Below are 19561 nucleotides of genomic sequence, written 5' to 3' on the forward strand. Positions count from 1 at the left end.
GGACATGTCAGCTGTTTTTCTTCAGAGCTGATGATCCAAGAAAGACTGACTGCATGTCTTTTATGATTTACTCTCAGAGTCATACTCCGTCATTCCTACGTTATTCTAATTGTCAGAAGTTAGTCACTAATTATAGCCCACTTGGGGTGGGGGAGAGGAAATTAAACTTGACTTCCTGAAGAGAGGACTATTTTAAAAAAAAGCATGGACATATTTTAGAACCACCATAAGATCAGATCTTACTCTGGTGTTTGTCATCTGAACCCTTTTCTAAGGTTTGGGCAATACCTCCATTTTCTGTGGCAGAGTTCACCTCTTAGAACAGGAGCAGAAAATGCTAGCTATTCCCCCAGTTTCTCTTCCAGCTAAGGCCCACGTTCTGCCAATTTGAGCCATCCACTCCAGAGAGCCAGTGATACCCACAAGTGGGGCTTGGGAGCCCCAGGAGGAATGTTCTCTGGTGGGGGCTGTGGTGACAAGACTGAGCTCCTGGGCACAGGGCAGTGAAATCTTGTCCCATGTCTGAGCTAGCTGGACTAGGGACACAGGCAGCAGTGTCCAGTGCTTAGTACTGGTGGGGACAACGTTGTCCTCTCTGTACCTGTTCTGTGATGTGATACGGGCAGGATGCTGTCTATATAGCCTGAGCCCAGTTCTTTAGTGCTCTTGGTAGTTCCTTGAACTTAAACTAGCTAGAGTTTATTTTTGCTGCTTTCTGCTGAAAATCTTGATACATCCTCAGGGACGTGGCTCCTGCTAGTCTCTCCCTTTACCTGGTGACACACTCTCCCTCCTTCAAGGTGACAAGCATCTTCTTGCCTCAATGCCTTGGCACATGCTGTTCCCTCTGCCTGGAACATCACGTACCCCTTCCCGGCACCTCTCCCCTGTCACCCACAGCCTAATTCCTATTCAAACCTTCCAGTCTCAGCGTGAATGTCACTTCCTTAGGGAGATCTCCCTTGCCCCACCCCCAGTTCAGTCTCAGTCCCCCTATTATATGCTCTGGCTGTATGGGCATTTTCCTTCCCAGCATTTTATCACAATTGTAATGAGTCACTTGTACCCATTAGGTCCTCTAGGACAGGGATTGTGTCTCATTCCAGGATCCTGGCATATAGTAGGCACTGAGGAAAAATAAATTCCCTTTCCCATACACTCCAGAGACCTCTCTCCTACCCTAACAGCCCTCTGCCAGGAACTGCTCAGCTCCTATCCAACTTCCTGGCCCTCAGGTGCAAGTTACAGATATCCCAACTCTAATGGGCTTAAGCAAAATAGTGAATTGATTGGCTTTTGCATTTTAAAGTCCAGGGGTGGACAGTCTTCAGGAACAGCTAGATCATGACTCATTCTCTCTTCTCTTTTCTCCCTGAGGGCTCCTTTCTCCAGCAGATGCTCCCCAAGAGGTGACAAAGAAGGTTACCAACAGCTCTGGGCTCAAGACCCTCCTATTTGGCAACTCTTTCCCAAAGCTTCTAGCAGAAGCCAGGAGGGTAGAGGTCATCCCCACCCAGACCACAGGAGCTGAGGGTGAGGCTCCTCCAGGAAAATCCTATTATAGGAAGACAGATAAATAGATAGAGGAGGGCAAAACAAGGTATGGATACTTGGTGATTCTGTGATCCTTTACTGTGCAATGAACCATCCCAAAACTTAGTGATTTAAAACATTATTATTCCTCATGATTCTGTGGATTAGCTGGGCTCAGCCTGGCAGTTCTGCTGGTACCTCCTGAGATCGCCTATGCTGGTGACTCCACTTAGACTGGACAGTCTAAGATGGTCTCCTTCATATATGTGGAACAGACTGCTGGCTTCTCTCTCCACGTGGTCTCTCACTTCCACGCAGTCTAGCCCAGAATTCTTTGCACGGTGGCAGGAGTGGAAGCTGCACGGCCGAAGTCCTAGCCTTGAAAGTTGCACAATGTCACATTACTGCATTCTCTGAGCAAAGCAAGTCTCGAGGCCAGCTTAGATTCAAGGGGTTGGGAAATGGACTCCCCATGTTGATGCCTAGAGTGACAAAGTCACACTGCAAAAGGGCACAGACCCAGGGAGGCAAAGAATCATGAGAGACCATTATTGAAACAATCTACTATACCCCATAACTTCTGTGTCCTTTCACTTTCTTCCCACCCAGCAGCCTGGTTCCTTTGACCCTGATAATCACTAGAGACTCAGCTCCTTCAAGAAGTTTTTGTGTAGGGACTTGCCTGGTGTCCAGTAGCTAAGTCTCTGTGCTCCCAGTGCAGGGGGCCCAGGTTCGATCCCTGGTCAGGGAACTGGATACCACATGCCACAAGCAAGACACAGCACAGCCAAAAAAAAAAAAAAAATATATTTGTGGAAAATTCCAGCAATGGTCCACACCAACCCATATCCACTTTTATTCACTTATCCATTAATTTACTCAATCACCAAGCAGTTATTAAGATAATCACAGTCCTATGCTGAGCACCAGGGACCCAGGGTAATGCATAAGACCCAGTTCCTGACCTCCGAGGGTTTCTGGTTTAAAAGAGGAGACAGGGAATTAAACAGATCATAACACAGAATATTAAAAGTAATGCTAGAGGGGGCACAGGGCATCTGGGAGCACAGAAGGGCAGCCAACTCAGCCTTGGGGTGAGTTGAAAAAGCTTCTCAGGATGAGTAGAAATCTCTAGGTTGATAAGGGGAGCTGGAGCGTATATTAGGCAGAACTCTTGGTTGTAATGATAGAAAGTCAATTTAAACTGACTGACCCATAACTAAAAAGTCCCAAGAGTATTAGCTTCAGGCATGGTTGGATCCAGGTGCTCATTAAAAATCAGTCTCTTCTCATCTCTCAGCTCTGTTTTCCTCTGTGCTGACTTAATTATCAGGCAGACTATCCTTATGTGTTAGCAAAGATGGCTACTAACAGCTCCAGACTTATGATTCTGATTGCCCAGGTCTGGGCCACAGGTTCATCCCTGCAAACAGGGAGTAGTTTTAGTCTCTCAGAACCACAGGGTCTAAGAATGGAGCAGAGATATTACTCAAGCAAAAAGAGTAAAAGAAATGCTGATAAGCTGGCTAGACATCAGGTGTACTCCCAGGCAGGTGACTAAATTACAGTCCTCAGAGGTATCTTCCAGAGGGACACCTGGTAAGTTATGCTAAGACTTGGGAGCATGGGGGGTCATTATCTCGCCATGCTATGTCTTAGTTGTGTAAGCTTTGCAAGACTTTGCCTCTGAGTTTCTCCTGTTAAATTGAACCTTTCCAAGTAGTCTTGAGAGCTAAATGAAATATCAAATACAGGGGCTCAGGAAAAGTCATCCTATGCTCTTTGGCATTAATTCAAACAGCAGGTCCTGGGGCTTCCCTGGTGGTGCAATGTTTAAGAATGCGCCTGCCAATGCAGGGGACACAGGTTTGAGCCCTAGTACGGGAAGATCCCACATGCCGTGGAGCAACTAAGCCCGTGTGCCAAAACTACTGAGCCTAAGCTCTAGAGCCCGCAAGCCACAACTACTAAGCCCATGTGCCACAACTACTGAAGCCTGCATGCCTAGAGCCCGTGCACCACAACAAAAGAAGCCACGACAGTGAGAAGCCCGTGCACCACAACGAAGAGTAGCCCTCGCTCGCTGCAACTAGAGAAAGCCCGCGTGCAGCAACAAAGACTCAATGCAGCCAAAATAAAATAAACAAACAAACAAACAAACAAATCGTAGGGTCCTGAGGCTGGTTTACTATGTCCCACCAAAAAAAGGAGCTTTCTCCACCTGGTGGCTGGTGGGGTCATTGCACTATAGAGTTGACCCATTTACAGAACCATAAGGTTTCTTCAGGGTTTTGAAGCTCCTGGATGGATGAAGCGGCATTAATGGAGGACAACGAGACTGGGAGTGCCAGAGCAGGGCCGTGTCTGCCCTCTCTGTAGTATGGGCTTGGCACAGGGCAGAGTAGGTGAGGTTGTTAGGTGGACAGATGGTGAGAGGGAGAAATTGTTTTTCCTATTCTTTTGACACTATTGACTACCCATCAGAAGCCCTGGTTAGGGGTTGGAGCAGCTCATTTGACAGGGGCTGCTATGAGGGAAGGTCTTTCTTCTTTACCATCTCTGGGAAGAACCCCTGCCCATCACCACCTCTTTAGGACTTTGGCTGAGAACTGTGATTTCTTCCAATTTCTAGTTCACAAGAAAATACCTAGGCCTCAGGTCACATGAAGCTGGTGACAGGTCTCAGACCAATGCCCAGGGATCCAGAATCCCAGACCAGTGTCCTCCATGACATTCCTCCTGGCAGCTATATGGGTACATACACAGTTCTGTGTCTGCATTGAGGGGCAGTTGCTTGCCAACACTTGCTGTGCATCCAGCTCTGAGCTAAGAGCTTTACCTGCACGATTCCATTTCATCTTCTCCTCAGGTGTCATTGGCTGCAGCACCTGGGGTGCCTGAGATAAGTTGAAGTTCCGTATCAGTGGAAGATGACTTCTTGCTGGAGCCCAGGGAAGAACCGCCTTATTCAACATGTTGCCTTTTTTCCTCCCTCAATCAGACTGAATTATGTTCTGGCATTTCATAAATCACTGAGCCTTAATACAGGGGGCTGAGCCAGATTTCATCTGCCTATAGACTTACCTTCCCAGGCCAATGACAGAAACAGTAGTCATCATTTACATAGCATCTCTCATGTGTCACTGTAATTGTTTCATATGTACCTATTCTTTTAATTCTCTCAGTAACCCTATAAGGTAGGTAAGTACTAATGTTTTACCCTGAGGCACAGATCAACTAACCAAGATCACATAGCCCAGCAGTGGCAGAGCTGGGGTCTGAACCTTGGCTGCCCCATTCCAGAGCCTGAGTTCTTTGCCACTGCACTGGGCTGCCCCTCCAGGGCTGATGCCTTTCCCTCTGTGAGAACTCCCTTGGACACAGAACCATGGGCAGGAACTTCCTCTGATGTTTACCTTCTGGATTGTGTATTGTGGGTCTTGGGCCACACTGGAGAACATTCCAGCCTACAGAAATTCAAACCTGATCTCAGGGGTGCTCAGAGTAAGAGGAGCCCTGATATGAAGACAAGACCCTTGGATTCAAATTCCTGGGTGCCACCAGAATGGTCAAAATTAGAAAGATCAACAATACCGAGTGCTGACAAGGATGTGGAGCACAAACTCTCCTACATTGCAGGTGGAAATGTAAGTTGGTAGAACCACTTCGGAAAAGTATTCAGCATTATCTAGTCCAGCTAAACACATACCTACCCTATGATGCAGCAATTCCACTCCTGGGTATATGCGTGCACATGCACACCAAATGACGCATACAAAATTTTTTACAATAGCTTTATTTATAATAGTTCAAAACTAGAAACAACCTAATTGTCCATTAACAGTAGAGTGGATAAATTGTGATATATTCATATAATGGCACACTATACAGCATGAAAGAAATGAACTTTTTTATTTCTTTTTTTTTTTTTTGGCTGCACTGGGTCTTCATTGCTGTGCGTGGGCTTTCTCTAGTTGCGGCGAGCGGGGGCTACTCTTCATTGTGGTGTGCGGGCTTCTCGTTGTGGTGGCTTCTCTTGTTGCGGAGCACGGGCTCTAGGCACGTGGGCTTCAGTAGTTGTGGCACGTGGCTCAGTAGCTGTGGCTCACGGGCTCTAGAGCGCAGGCTCAGTAGTTGGGGCACACGGCCTTAGTTGCTCCACGGCATGTGGGATCTTCCTGGACCAGGGATCAAACCCATGTCCCTTCATTGGCAGACAGATTCTTAACCACTGCGCCACCAGGGAAGTCCCTGAAATGAACTTTAAAAAAAAAAAATGAACTTCTGATACACACAACACGGATGAATCTCACAGACATAATATTGAGCAAAAGTGGATGTATGTATGAGTCCCTTTTTATAAAATTCAAGAGCAAGCAAAACTAATCTATGGTGATAGAGGTCAAGACAGTGTTTATTTCTGTGGGATACTGACTAGGAAGGGAAACAAGGCAACCTTTTGTGGAACTGACAATGTTTTATATCTTGATCTGGAGGGCGACTGCCCAGGTGTATACACTATACTCATCAAACTGTACTCTAAAAATTGGCTCACATTACTGAATGTATGCTGTATCTCAAAAAATTAAAGAAATGGTCAAGTAAAGATAATCACTGAGTACGGCTGACAACAGTTATTTTTTCCCACCCACATCCACTCTTCTCCCTTGGTACAGAAGGAGCTCCACACTTTCTTCTTTTAGGGATGCACATCACTCCCTCTTTCAGTCAATGTGCCACACTTTCTTCTTTTAGGGATGCACATCTCTCCCTCTTTCAGTCAATGTGTTTTAGGTGGAGGATACTCCTTCCCAGGCCCCAAATCAGAGCACCATTTCCCCTAGCTGCAGCGATTGGTTTAGGGATGGGAACAGATCCAAACCAGCTAATGAGTCAATTCCAGAATTTTTTGTTGGAACCAAGAGAAAGATGTTCTTTCCACTGCAGTTACCAATCTATCAGGATATAAACCGGAAGCTGCCAGTGGCCATCTCCACCTTCTGGAGAAAGTCTGCCCAGGAAAGAGGCCACACAGGAAAGCAGAGTGAGATTAAATTCCTCCTGATGATGGTGTCAGAACCTGAATCTAAGCCGTCCCTGTACAAGGATTTTTCATTAGGTGAATCAGTAAATTTCCTTTTCTAGGTAACTGCTTTAAGTTTTGTTTTTAATTAAAAAATTTTTTTGGCTGCGTTGGGTCTTCATTGCTATGCGTGGGCTTTCTCTAGTTGCGGCGAGTGGGGGCTACTTGGTGTGGGACATTCTAATTCTGAAGATGATTTTGTCTGTGCTTTAAATTTTTCATCTTTTTCTTATTTTTCATGCAGTCTCTTAAGCCTTCCCTTTCTCTGTTCTGTGTACTCACAGACTTGCAACTGCAGTGGGAGCTCTGTTAGAATTTGTTGTTTATTTCTCTGCTCGCTGGTCATTTGAAGTTTGTGGTGTTTTGTCTCCTAATAATGCTGAAGACATTGGTCATAGATGGTGTTATTTCTGGTCCTGTTGGTCTTGCGGTTTTTTCTGGGATGATATGTGGAGAGATTCAGATTTAGGTGATTACCATTATCTTCTAGACCTTTCATTTTCAGACATTCTGGATCACTTTATTATAACACAGTCTCTTATATATAGCTTTGGGTTGAATTTTATTAGATTCTGTTATATTCACTATATTTCTTCTTCTATATTCTTTGAGTTTTGGTGCTCTGCTTTTGGCCTATTTTTTGGTATATGTTTTTTGTTTTAGAGTTTATCTTTTTTTTCTTTTATTTCTTTTTGGCTGTGTTGGGTCTTTGTTGCTGCGCGTGGGCTTTCTCTAGTTGCAGCGAGTGGGGGCTACTCTTCGTTGTGGTGCACGGGCTTCTCATTGCAGTGGCTTCTCTTGTTGCGGAGCATGGGTTCTAGGCATGTGGGTGGGCTTCAGTAGTTGTGGTGCGCGGGCTCAGTAGTTGTGGCTCCTGGGCTCTAGAGCACAGGCTCAGTAGTTGGGGCGCACGGGCTTAGCTGCTCTGCGGCATGTGGGATGTTCCTGGACCAGGGCTCGAACCAGTGTCCCTTGCATTGACAGGCAGATTCTTAACCACTGCGCCACCAGGATAGTCCTAAGTTTCTTACAGTTATAACTAGAGTCTAATATACCAGGAATCTTGGGTAAAATTATGAGAGGTGTGTGTGGGGCTTGGAATCTAGAATAACCATTGAGCCCTGTCCAGTCTGTTTTGTGGGTTCTGCTGCTGCCCCTGCTGAGTGGCTACTAGCTCTGTGAGACCATGGCCATGCCAGATGAGTGAGGCAGGCCGAGGGGTCATGTGGGAAGTACTCTGTCCTTGTCTGTAAAGGGCTCTTGACTAGGAATCTAGAGAACCAGATTCCACCATGTTGTTGCTTCTTAGCAGCAAGACCTTGGGCAAATCAGTATACCTCTTTGAGCTTTCTTCCTTTCCTATAAAATGGAATGTCATCACCTAGCTCAAAATGCTGTTATACAGATCAAATGCTAGTTTCCCAACTTCTTCAGTTTTTTCATACCCTTGGCTAAGTTAGTGCCTGCATCTTATGCATTCCCACAGCACCCTGTATACCCTCTAATTATTGCCATAATCATCTTTAACAGTGTATGAGCTCCCCAAGGGCAAGAGAGTGTTCATTCCTGCATCCCCAGGCCAACAGGGCTGGGCACACAGCTGGCAGGGACTCCTGAATCCAGACTAAGAGGTCCTGGGACTTCCCTGGCTGTCCAGTGGTTACGACTACGCCCTTCCAATGCGGGGGGCGCAGGTTCGATCCCTGTCGGGGAACTAAGATCCCACATGCCATGGGAAGCGTGGCCAAAAAAAAACAAAAGAAAAAAAATTTAGACTAAGAGATCCTGCAGGTCAAGGGCTCATAGTATGGCAGTTCACTCACCTCTCTGTCCTTCACTTCCTTGCCTGGTAGACGGGGCTGATTGTGACATCTTGGGTGGGGTAGAAGGACTCTCGGGAAATTGCTAAGGCAGTCTAGGCTTTAGAAGCTGAGAGCTGTGTAGGGTCTTTCCCAGCTGGCGAAGAGCAGGTGCCCAAGAACGGCTTGCTGAGTGAAGGATGGGAGCTGAGGCTGCCTGGGCACCTTCCTCAAATTTGGCTGTCTGGAACAAACGTTGTACAAAGGGCTTCTGATTCCATCACATGCACTCCTTTCCCAGCTCATTTCTGGGTCATGGAAAAGGTTCTTCCCACCAGGGCTATGATAAGTCCCATGGAACAAACCTACTGTTGTGTATTAGCTGAGTGGGAAAAGGCCATCTCTTCTTATGCATCCTCATTCATTCTTTCATTCAACAAACTATGTGACACACCACTCTGTACATTAGAGGAATGGAGATGAATGAGGCTAGGTCTCTGCCCTGAAGGAGTTAGCCTGGAGAGAGCCATCCTGGATACAGCTGCCATTCTGGCCTCCCTGTATGTCTGTCACCTTTCCTGCTCCCCTGCATTCCTTCTCCACACAGCAGCCACATGAGCATCTCGAACAAAGTAGACTCCCAGCTTAAACCTTCTAAAGACCTCTGTGAGGCCCTCCAGGACAGGGGGGAGGTGGATGAGCAGGTGAGCTTGTATTGAATTTAGGGCATCTGCAAGTTTTCTACAGAGCTGCCAAGCAACTGGATGCCTGTCTCCATCCCAAGTCTTCAAATCAGTATTTAGGGTGCTGGGAAGTCTGAGCAGGGTGAGGGTAAAGGTAAAGACACACATACTAGATCCAAATCCCAGGTCTGTTAAGTTGCAGTCTGGCTCATTGGAGAAATTGTTTATTTAGATGCTTCAGTGACCAAGAGATAGAGCATAAGCACCCCCCCCACACACATACACGATACATAAAGGCATTTACAGGCGAAGGGACAGGAAGTGTGGGGAGGAGATCACGAGAGCAGCTGCAGGCTTCTTTGACCCAGTGAAGAGGGACCTCAGATGGTAACTCTCCCTGGAATTCCTGTTTGAAAGCTACAAGGTAAAGTCCACTCCCAGTGAAGTGCCAGGCCATAAAACACAGCAGTGTTAGAGAAATCTAGGTGTGGGGTCAGGGAAAAGTCTGTTTCCTCACTGCAGAAACTTACACCAGCTCTTTTCTTCCCTTAGGGGCCCATCCTGCTCCTCGGTCCCCAGAATCTCCTGGGGGATGATGGGGGAGGACTAGCACCACAGCAACCTGGGCAGATGGTCTGCTGCACAAGGGGAAGGAGAGGGCTAGCAGGGCTGAAGGGCAGCAATTAACCTCTGCGCTGGCTGGCACAAGGCAGTTTCCTTTTAAGGGTACAAAACCATCAAGGAAATTTGCATGTGGGGACCTTCCCACGTGACCCTGTGTCAGAGCACCTCTGATGGAGGAGGGGAAAGGCCTCTATTGGAGGTTTCCAGTACCCATCCCACTGGGTACTGAGGCCTCCTTCGGCTCTAGCTTGTCCTCACTTGCTGCAGATTCTTAGCACCATTCAGGAACTGTGGAGAATGGGGGGTAAGAGGAATAGCAATGCTCTGCCAGGACTGTCATTGCTCTAGGAGGAGACTTCACAGTCGGCAGAAATCTGTACAACTGGCCAGCATCTGATCCCAGGCTCAGGAAAGCTTGCACTCTTTTGGGGGAGAGGGAGTGTCATATTAACTCCAAGTTTCCATGTGGCAGCCACTTCCATCTGCCCTTTCCTGCCTAGGCCAAGGTCTGGCGTGAAAGCTCCAGGTTTCACTGGAGATACCTAGAGCCCAGGGAGAGCTCAGTTCTTCAGCTGCAGGGACTGGTCCAAAACTGACCTGCAAAGGAAAGATAGGCCTGGGGCCTCATGACATATAGCCCAGAGGAGCTGGGGGAGGGGAAAGGCCGTCCTCCAAACTACCATTCTGGGATACCCCAAGTCCTGTCAAGATCTCTGCTTCCCTCATCCTGACCTACAGGGCCCATTCCAAAAAGGGGAGGAGCAGGGGTGGATTTGCCTGGACCAATCAGACGCTCTCTGTGGTCCACTCCTGCCTCAGGCCTGTGTATTCTCCAGGTGTAAGAAAGGAGGAAGAAGGAGCCAAGGGCTGACCATAGTCACAGAAAGTTGGCTCATGGCTGGTTCAACCTGGAGTGCTGGACAGAAACACCTCTAGTTTTCCAAGGTGGCTGAGTCTTTATGAATGGGTTGCCTTTGCATGGGAATCTGGCCCAGAGGTGATGCCATTGTTTTTGGTGACCTGTAATTTGAGAAGGAACAAAGGCACAGGGTTAGTTTGTAGTGGTTGTGATGGTATTCCAGGTAGCTTATTCCAACGGTAGTACAGCTCTTCCAGGGCATGGAGTAATAAGCAGGGCAGCTCTCCTTTACTGAGGGCCACTGCATGCTAGGCACAAGGCCGGGTGTCTTGCTTCCAGTATCCTATTTCATTCTCATGCTAATTCTGCAAGGGGGGGACCAGCACCCCCATTTTACATATGAGGAAACTAAAGTTCAGAAAGTATAAGTGACCTGCTCACAGTAAGCTTTTTTTGTGTGGTAGATTCAGGACTGCAGCGTATGTGTTTCCTCTATACCAAATCATTTATTCTGCCTACAGGGCCCTACGTGACTTGGACGGTACAGAATGACCATTCTCCCCAACACATGGAATGAAATGTAAAGTGGCTCTTCTATCACTATCCCACTAGCACCACCTGATATTGTCTTATATGCTTATGGATTTGTTTAGGATCTGCTTCTACCACCAGAGGGGGATCCAAAGGATCAGGGAACAGCATTGGTCTTGGTTCCTACTGTAGCCCCAGTGCTCAAAACAGGGCTTGGCACATAATAGATACACAATAAATCTTTGTTGAATGAGTGAAAGCTTATCTCTAACAGCTCCCCTTATCAGGACTAGAACTTCACATATATTATCTCTAACCCTTATATCATCCCATAAGGTGAGGATAATGAGCTCCATTTGGAAATGGCAGAGCAAAATGAATAGACTTTGAAGTCAGAGGTTTGAATCCTGGGTCTGACTCCAAGTAACTATGAGATTGTGGGCAAAGTTACTTAATCTACCTGACATTCGGTTTCCTTGGGTTGTAAAGTGTGTGTGTGGGGTCCTAATTTGGAGCTGCTGGTGCAAATTAATGAGTTTGAATTAGGTGTCCAACAAATTGTACTATAATCTTACAGAAAAGGAATTGGAGACTCAAAGAGGTTTACTGACTCACCCAAGGTCACACAGCTGGGAAGTGTAGGAAGAAAACAGTAAACAACACTAGCATTTTCAAGTCTGGGTAGTCCCAGGGTAGGGCTCTGACTGGTTCCACGTTATCTGACAAAATTGCCACCAGCCAAGCTGCAAGGGAGGTATGCTGAAACAGGAGTGAGATGCAGGCCAGGTTTCTATGGCTTGTCTCAAGTCCATATCTAAGAGGAACCTCAAGAGTCCTCTCGTTAAAGACATATCTATCAATAAAGCCGCAGTGTAGGAGAGGAGACTTCAGGCAGAGCAGAGAGGACCAGGGATGTTTTGACCCCAACACTCTGTACTTCTACCACTTTTATTCATTTGGCTCTGTAAGCAATGCAGAACCAATCACCAAAGTCAAAGCAATCATTTTAGCAGACTTGCCTGACTGAAACTGTTTCCTCATCTGTAAAACGGGGATAATTCCTATCTCAGAAGGTTATGTTGTGGCACACTGCCCACACTGCACAGTTCCCTTCTGAGAGGCAGGGACAGAACCATGTGGGCCCTCCCCGGCAGGACCTCACCTGTTTATATCATATGGCGCCACAACCCCCTTGTCAGCATGATGCCCTGGAGCAGCATGCTGTGAGCCAGACAAGCCTCAGTGTGAATTACGGCTCTGCCTCATAATACCACTCTGAACGGTGGTTGCCATATCTGTAAAATCAGAGTAATAACCCCTTCTTCCCAGGATTGTTGTGAGGATTACCTGAGAGAATTTGCTTGGCACGTGGCCTGCAACAGACCAGGAGCTCAAACAAAGAATGTTAGTCATTTTCAAGATTATCATGAACAGATGACTCTGCTAATCTCGTCCCTTCAAAGAACTTATCACAATTTGTAATTATTGGTTGTTTACATGCTTACTGTTTGTCTCCTCCCATCAGAATGTTGGGTTACAAGAGTAGGGACTGGGTCTGTCTTGGCTACCGCTCAGAGGGTGTTCAATATTTGATGAAAGAACCTGGTCATATTTGGTAATAACCAGTAAAGGGAGCTCTTGCCACATAATTGATGGCAGTGAAGACTAAGGTCTTCAGGCCAGTGGTGAGTGGGGGTGGGGGAGCTTCCCTAGTCAGACTGCTGACAGCCAAAAAATCTAGGAGACCACCAAGGGAATTGTTTATGTTTCTCTACTAAAACCTTCAGCCCAACAGGTCTAAAGGCTGGGGAGAAGCTGATGGGAGAAGAACTTTCTGTTAATGGATTGAGCTTCTGTTGACTGGCAGAAAAGACTGCCAGGATTCCCTTTTAGCCAAGGAGTACCTTGGCTTTGTTCTGCTTCCAAAGCCCTGAGCTCCTGCTGCAGGCTCTTGAATTTCAAAGTATGATTACTCACTGGTTCTTGTGTTTGAAGCCGCTGACATGAGCTTGGTACTGTTCTATGGAGTTCAGCACTATCTTACATGTCTTGCAGGCGTAGCCCTTCCCGGCTGAAACACACATAAAAGTCAAGATGCTTAGTTATCCAATAAGAAGGGACCTGGGGACTGCTGCTTTCCACAGCATGTGCAAATGCCCTTCTGAAGATGGATGGGTGGGGTGAGGTTAGGTGATTGGCCCTGATAAGAATCCCAGTGGCCTCAATGCTCAGGGGGCACATGTATGCCTGGGGCTGGGAACCTCCTCATTCCCCTCTGTGCCCTCAGTCCCAGCACTGAGCCTGGTCCAGAGTAGCTGTCTGTTGAGTAAATAAAAGATTGCTAGAACAAAGAGGTGACATTTGGTGTAACTGTCTTTTCCACCTTGACTGTGCTAAGTAGCCTCATTAAGGATGCCTTTAGCTAAGAGATCTCTGGGAAGGTGCCACTCTCTTTGGGCTTGCAGTAACAGTAATTTATGAGGCCTGTTAGCAAAATCAATCTCTCTCTCTCTCTCTACCGTGGGGCTCACAGACACCCTGTCTCACTACCAGTGCTGCTCCAGTGACAAAGTGGCCTTTCTTCACATGGTCTAGCAGGGAGAGCATGGGCCAGGAACCAAGATATGGGGCTGGACTCCTGGCTCTGCATTCACGTGACCTTGGCTAAATCCCTTCCCCTTTCTGATCCTCAGCTTTACTCAACAATAAACCAACTATACCACAACCATCATACTTACAATAAAAAGCAGCTATTGTTTACCAAGTGCCTGATATAGGCCATGCACTTCATATAATTTTGATTGGTGCTCATAATGATTCTGTGAAAACCATTATCATTATTCTCTTAGAGATGAGGAAAATAAGGCATGGTTACATGTCCAAGAACACAGAGTTAGCAAATGGCAAGCAGGCTTGGCTGACTGCCAAGGCTGTACTTATTCAGCATGCCAGGTGCTAGCTGCGCAAGACAGGCAACTGTACACATGACTTCAAGAGTCCTCTGACACCTTTTTTTTTAAAAAAAAAAATGTATTTATTTTTGGCTGCATTGGGTGTTTGTTGTTGCACGTGGGCTTTCTCTAGTTGCGGCGAGCAGGGTCTACTCTTTGCTGCTCTTGTTGCGGAGCGTGGGCTCTAGGCGTGCAGGCTTCCATAGTTGTGGCTCATGGGCTCTAGAGCGCAGGCTCAGTAGTTGTGGCGCATGGGTTTAGTTGCTCTGAGGCATGTAGGATCCTCCCCGGCCAGGGCTTGAACCCATGTCCCCTGCATTAGCAGGCAGATTCCTAACCACTGCACCACGAGGGAAGCTCCCCTCTGACACCTTTTGAATCATCTGCCATCCTAAAGTCTCACAGCTCTGGAGTGAGATCATCTAGGTTCAAATCCCAGCTCTATCATTTCTTACTTGTAGGACCACAGGCCAGTTACTTAGTCTCTCTGGGATTTGCTTTCCTCATTTGTAAAAGTGGGGCTTCTCTGAGACTTAGGTTCCTTACCTATAAAATGAGGTTAATACTAGTATCAACCTCATAAGGTTATTGTAATGATTCAAATAAAAGCAACTGGGACCTAGTAAGTATCCAATAAATGTGAACTTTTGGCTTATCATCACTCTTATGAGTTCCATGAGTGATGCTGGCAAAGAAGTGGAGAGTATCTTTTAACCAGCCTTCCATGGCAGTTGCAGCTACTGAGAACACCAACGATCTCCTCTAATCCAATAAACTAGCAGACATTCCCAGCTACATCTGTTTCTCTTGTATCTTCAGGTATTTCCTGGAAGACACATCCCTTTAAAGCATTTAAGGGGAAAATTACTGCAATCAGAATTCAGGTCTTTTTTTAGACACTGAAGGCCAGAATTAATGGTTCAATACTAACAGGGAAAAGATGCATAATGGACTAGCAGGATCACCCTCCTCACAAAGTCCAGAGTTGAACCTGAAGCTGGTGTGGGGGTGACAACCACCCATTCTTATCAGTTAAGGGTCACTGATGCCCAGATTACAACAGCCCACTCTTATCACCTATTAAGCACCAAGCACCATGCCAAAATTCTGGATACTTATGCCCTTGGATTTTTACAATAGTGCTGCAAGATAGGTGATTAGCTCCATTTTTCAGAGCAGGAAACAGGCTCAGGGAGGTTAAGTGGTTGACCTGGGGTCAGAGCTGGGATTTGCCCTCTGGTCTGTGAAGCTCCCGTTTTTCCTTCTGCACCACGGGTCTCTGGACTCTCCTATGTGAGGTACATCTCAGCACACAGTTTACTGATCTGTAAGCTAGATTCAAATCATCATTTGGGGCAAGTGAATAATTCATTGGTGCTTCTAAAAAACCAGCTTTGTCCAGTACCCACACTAATCCATTTTCATTTTACATGTTTGATACTCTGGTTTACCCCTGTGATTTTATGAAGTATAAGTCACTAGAGTTGATTTTTAAACATCTGGTTTATTTGGAAAAGCACCTGTATCTCCTCCCCTTTACTGCCAAGACTTTTGAAAGCCCTGTCTACAACTGCTTCTCCATTTCCTTGTCTCTCAATTACTTTGCAACCTATCCTCCTACACACACACACACACGCACACACACACACACACGCACACACACGCAGTCTTTCTGAGGCCAATGGAGGCTTCCCTGTATCTGAATTTAATGGACAAAATGAATGCTTATGTGGCCTCTTCATATTTGACCTTTCAACAGCACCTGACAGAACTGGTGACTCCTTCCTTCTTCAAAGTCTCCCCGTCCTTGGCTTTCAGCATGCCGCACTCTTGATTTTTCTTCTCTGGTGGCTCCTTCTCAGTTTCTTTTGCTGTCTCATGTTTGACCTCCACCATTTAATACTGGCAGTTCCAGAGGGCTCAATCTTGGTTTTCTTTCTTTCTCTCTTTAAATTTCTTTTTATTATTTTAAATTGTGGTAGAATACAAATAACAGAAAATTTACCATCTAATCCATTTTAAGTGTACAATTTAGTAATTGTAAAGGACAGTTCTGGGTTAGAGAAATTTGTGTTTTCATCATGTTAAGTATCTTCACATTGTCGTGTAACCAATCTCCAGAACTCTGTCATTTTGTAAAACTAAAAACCTACACCCATTAGACTCCCCATTTCTCCCTCCCCCTAATCCCTGGCAAACCACATTCCTTCTGTTTCTATGAGTGTGATTACTCTTGATATCTCATACAAATGAAATCATAGAGGATTTGTCTTTTTGTGACTGGCTTGTTTCACTGTGCAGAATGTCCTCAAGGTTCATCCAGGTTTGTAGCATGTGCCAGAATTTTCAGGGGGCTCAATCGTAGATCCTTTGCTCCTTTCTCTCTAAACTCTAAGGGATCTCATTCATTTCTCTGACTTCAATGACCACTTATTAGTTTAAAACATATGAAACTACCAATATTTAACAGTTTCTGACCTACCAAAATGGCAATATCTCTAACCCAGACCTCTCTTTTAGGCCTAGACCTATATATCCAATTGCCTCTTGAACATCTCTACTTTGATATCTCGTGGGCATCTTAAACTCAAGCTGCCAAAACCTGGTTATTCACCTAATGGCTTCAGACTAAACCTGGGCACCATCCTTGCCTGTTCCCTTTCCTTCATCTCCCACACTGGATGGCCAATTCTACTTCCTACATACCTCTTGAATCTATCTATTCCTGTCTACCTCTACCACTGCTATCTTAGTCCAGCCTCCCATATTCTCCAGTATGAATTATTGCAATAGTCTCACTGCTGGTCTCTCTCCACTACCCTTCCTCCCTAATTGCAAGCCATTCTCCACTTTGTAACTAGAATGACCTAATAATGCTGAAGCTGTGAGTAGCTTCCCAATGCTCTTAGGATAAAGGTCCAAATCTCTAACATGACCCACAATGCCATGACTAGATACTTGCTCATCTCGCCAGCAGCATGTTGCCCCACACTATCTCTCTTGTCCCTGGTCCCCCATCTTAAGTTATCTTCATAGCATCCTGTTTCCTTTTCTAAAGCTTGCCACACTTGTAGTTCATTGCTCAATGCCTGTTTTCTCTGCTAGACTCTAAGCTCCACAAGAATATGGACAATACCTGTCTTGTTTATGTAACCCAGAGGGGATGCTGAGAGCTCTGGCTGCTGGAAGGGTTTGGCTACCTGAATGATATGCAGGTTTTAGTTTTGACATTCTTGAGTGAATGAGAGGAATGTGAGCTTGGAGTATAAAGCAAACTCCAAGTCTTGTTTAATCTGCTTGGTAGATGCTGCATCCACCCCTGGTGGGAGAGATCTGGACACTCTGGATCAGATACATCTCACATTTGACCCATACTCATCATGAGACACTTGCCAGGAGCCCCATGGAAACTGTTCTCTGGACCTAACACAGAACCCTGACTTGCGTTTCAATGCTGGCTGCCACAGCCTAGTGTGGGACCCAGAACAAATCATTTCATCTTTCTGATCCTAATGTCCTCATTTGTGAAATGGTGATAATCAAATGTGCACAACAGAGTTGTTGTGTGGATTAAGTCAGGTAACTAAGTGTGAGAGCATCTAGCCTAAGGCCTGGACTACAGCAGCCATTGGTAAGTGCAGGATGACTGACTGTCTGAAAGAACAAATGAACAAGGGTTGACTGAAGCCAGCAGGGAAAAGCCAAGCTGCTAACAACCTAAATCCTTTGCTAGGGCAGAACCCCTGTCAGCAGAAGTCACTGCTTGCATACCCTAGGTCAACATCCCACCTCTGTAAGAAGGGGGTCAGAGAGAGCTCAGTGTCTCTGCTGACATCCAGGACTCGGAGAGCCTACAGCCAAGTACACTCAGAGCTGAAGGCAGGGAGAAGGAGTGTACGTTTTGGAACCAGACAGAGCTACAGACCCCTACTGATGCTGTCACTTATTAACATCAGGTCATATCAGCTGTATGACCTGAGCAAGTCACTCTGAGTCTCATCTTCTTTATTTGTAAAGTGGGAAAATCACAACTATTTTATAGGAATGCTGTGGGGATCAAATTATAATGTATATATAAATATCAAAGTAGGATGTGATACCCCTTCCCCCCACCTAGATTTTCATGAAAGAACTTAGTTGATCTGTAATGAAGTCAAATGATTTAAGCCAGAAAAAAGGATCCAGGATACAGTTCTAGGATTAAATATGGTAATTTAGCTTAGACAAATGGAGGAGGGTAAATACAAGAAGGAGGCTTTGGCTTGAGATAAAAGAAAAGAATGGATACAAGTTAAGATAAGCAGCCTGAAACACTGCAGTGCCTCAGTCCTGCCAGTGGAAAAGAGATAATGAGGGAATGACCAGGGCAGGACCGAGTAAAGCTGGGGCAGGAACTGGAACACTGGGTTGTGCTAGCTGGATGCTATGTCGTGAAGCAGGGCTCTGAGGAGCTTGGTTCTGAAGTTTCCAGATGCCTCAGCATATGGAATTGATCCTGTTAAAGGGAAAGGCACTACCTATATGTAGGACCAGTAAATAAATATTAGTCATTCCTTTCTGATTTTGAAGAGGTTTCTAAAAGAGTGTCTTTCAAAGGCTTTGGAAAGGCGATCCTTGGCACCCTGCTAAAGGAATCTCCCCCTTGCTGCATAGCCACCACTTTGCACCTTCTCATCAGTCAGTATTGCCCAAGGACGGCCTGTGTTGTATGGTGCTTTGGGGTTTGGGGGGTTGTTAGAGAGGCATGATCGTTCCCCTTGCCCATATGTGGTCTGGAACATCTATGGCATCTGGGTGTTCACCTCTCCAGGATTGTGGGAAGAGCACAGATGGCTCTGAGCAAGAGCTTCCTTGCACCTGGATGCCATGGTGCTCTCTGTCTGGTGCTGCATCTCCATGGCCTGGGGAAGAAGCCCTGGGGACCCACACCAATGCTTAAGTGGGTGCCACAAGACAGAGACTGTATCAGATTTGGTCACTACTATACCCCAATGAGGGAATGCAGCAGGTTTTCAATAAATATTTGCTGACTGAAAGAGAAAATAATAACCTCCCCCTCCCCACCCTTACTATAAGCTGTGAGTAGTTACTGTGATGGGAAGGGCTCCTAACTTTTTATGAATGCTCACTCCTGTGATGCTGACTTGTATCTGGAGGTCAGGGCAGTAGCTAATGTTCTGAGTCAGAGTGGTCTCCTTCACCACTCTATCCCAGGGACACAGGTGGGCCTTAGCTGCTGGGAGACGAGGGATTCTGAGGACGTTATAAAATCTGGCAGAGGCTGCTGAGGCCCTCACACAAGAAACGTGGATGACAGGGAGTTTAAATCAGAGGTTACAGATTGGTGGCCCTTGCCCCAAATCTGGCTTGCAGGCAGGTTTGACTCACATACGGTTTAAACTTTTAAAAATTTAGTTGCACATTTAAAAATCAGGAGAATTCTTATTCAAATCTGGCTTCTAGATTCTTTTGAAAAACTGAAAGATATGGTAACAACT

General features: G+C 46.1%; 1 protein-coding gene across 4 annotated transcripts in view; it reads right to left on the minus strand.

Moving 5' to 3' along the window:
• Positions 1-5322: 5322 nt before the first annotated feature.
• ZNF346 (zinc finger protein 346) overlaps positions 5323-19561 on the minus strand; it is a 30115-nt gene continuing 15876 nt past the window's right edge. For 2 of the 4 annotated variants that reach the window (XM_067732732.1, XM_067732731.1), the window contains exons 6-7: positions 13090-13183; positions 9310-10742 (exon numbers count right to left, since the gene is read on the minus strand). In XM_067732732.1, coding sequence (XP_067588833.1) covers positions 10655-10742; positions 13090-13183 — 182 coding nt within the window. In that variant the 3' untranslated portion in view covers positions 9310-10654. Of the gene's footprint in view, positions 5795-9309; positions 10743-13089; positions 13184-19561 lie in introns of those variants that run through there. The other 2 variants (XM_067732733.1, XM_067732735.1) reach the window with 2 other exon arrangements.

Source organism: Pseudorca crassidens, chromosome 3 (assembly GCF_039906515.1).
Source record: "Pseudorca crassidens isolate mPseCra1 chromosome 3, mPseCra1.hap1, whole genome shotgun sequence".
Classification (NCBI taxonomy): Eukaryota; Metazoa; Chordata; class Mammalia; order Artiodactyla; family Delphinidae; genus Pseudorca; species Pseudorca crassidens.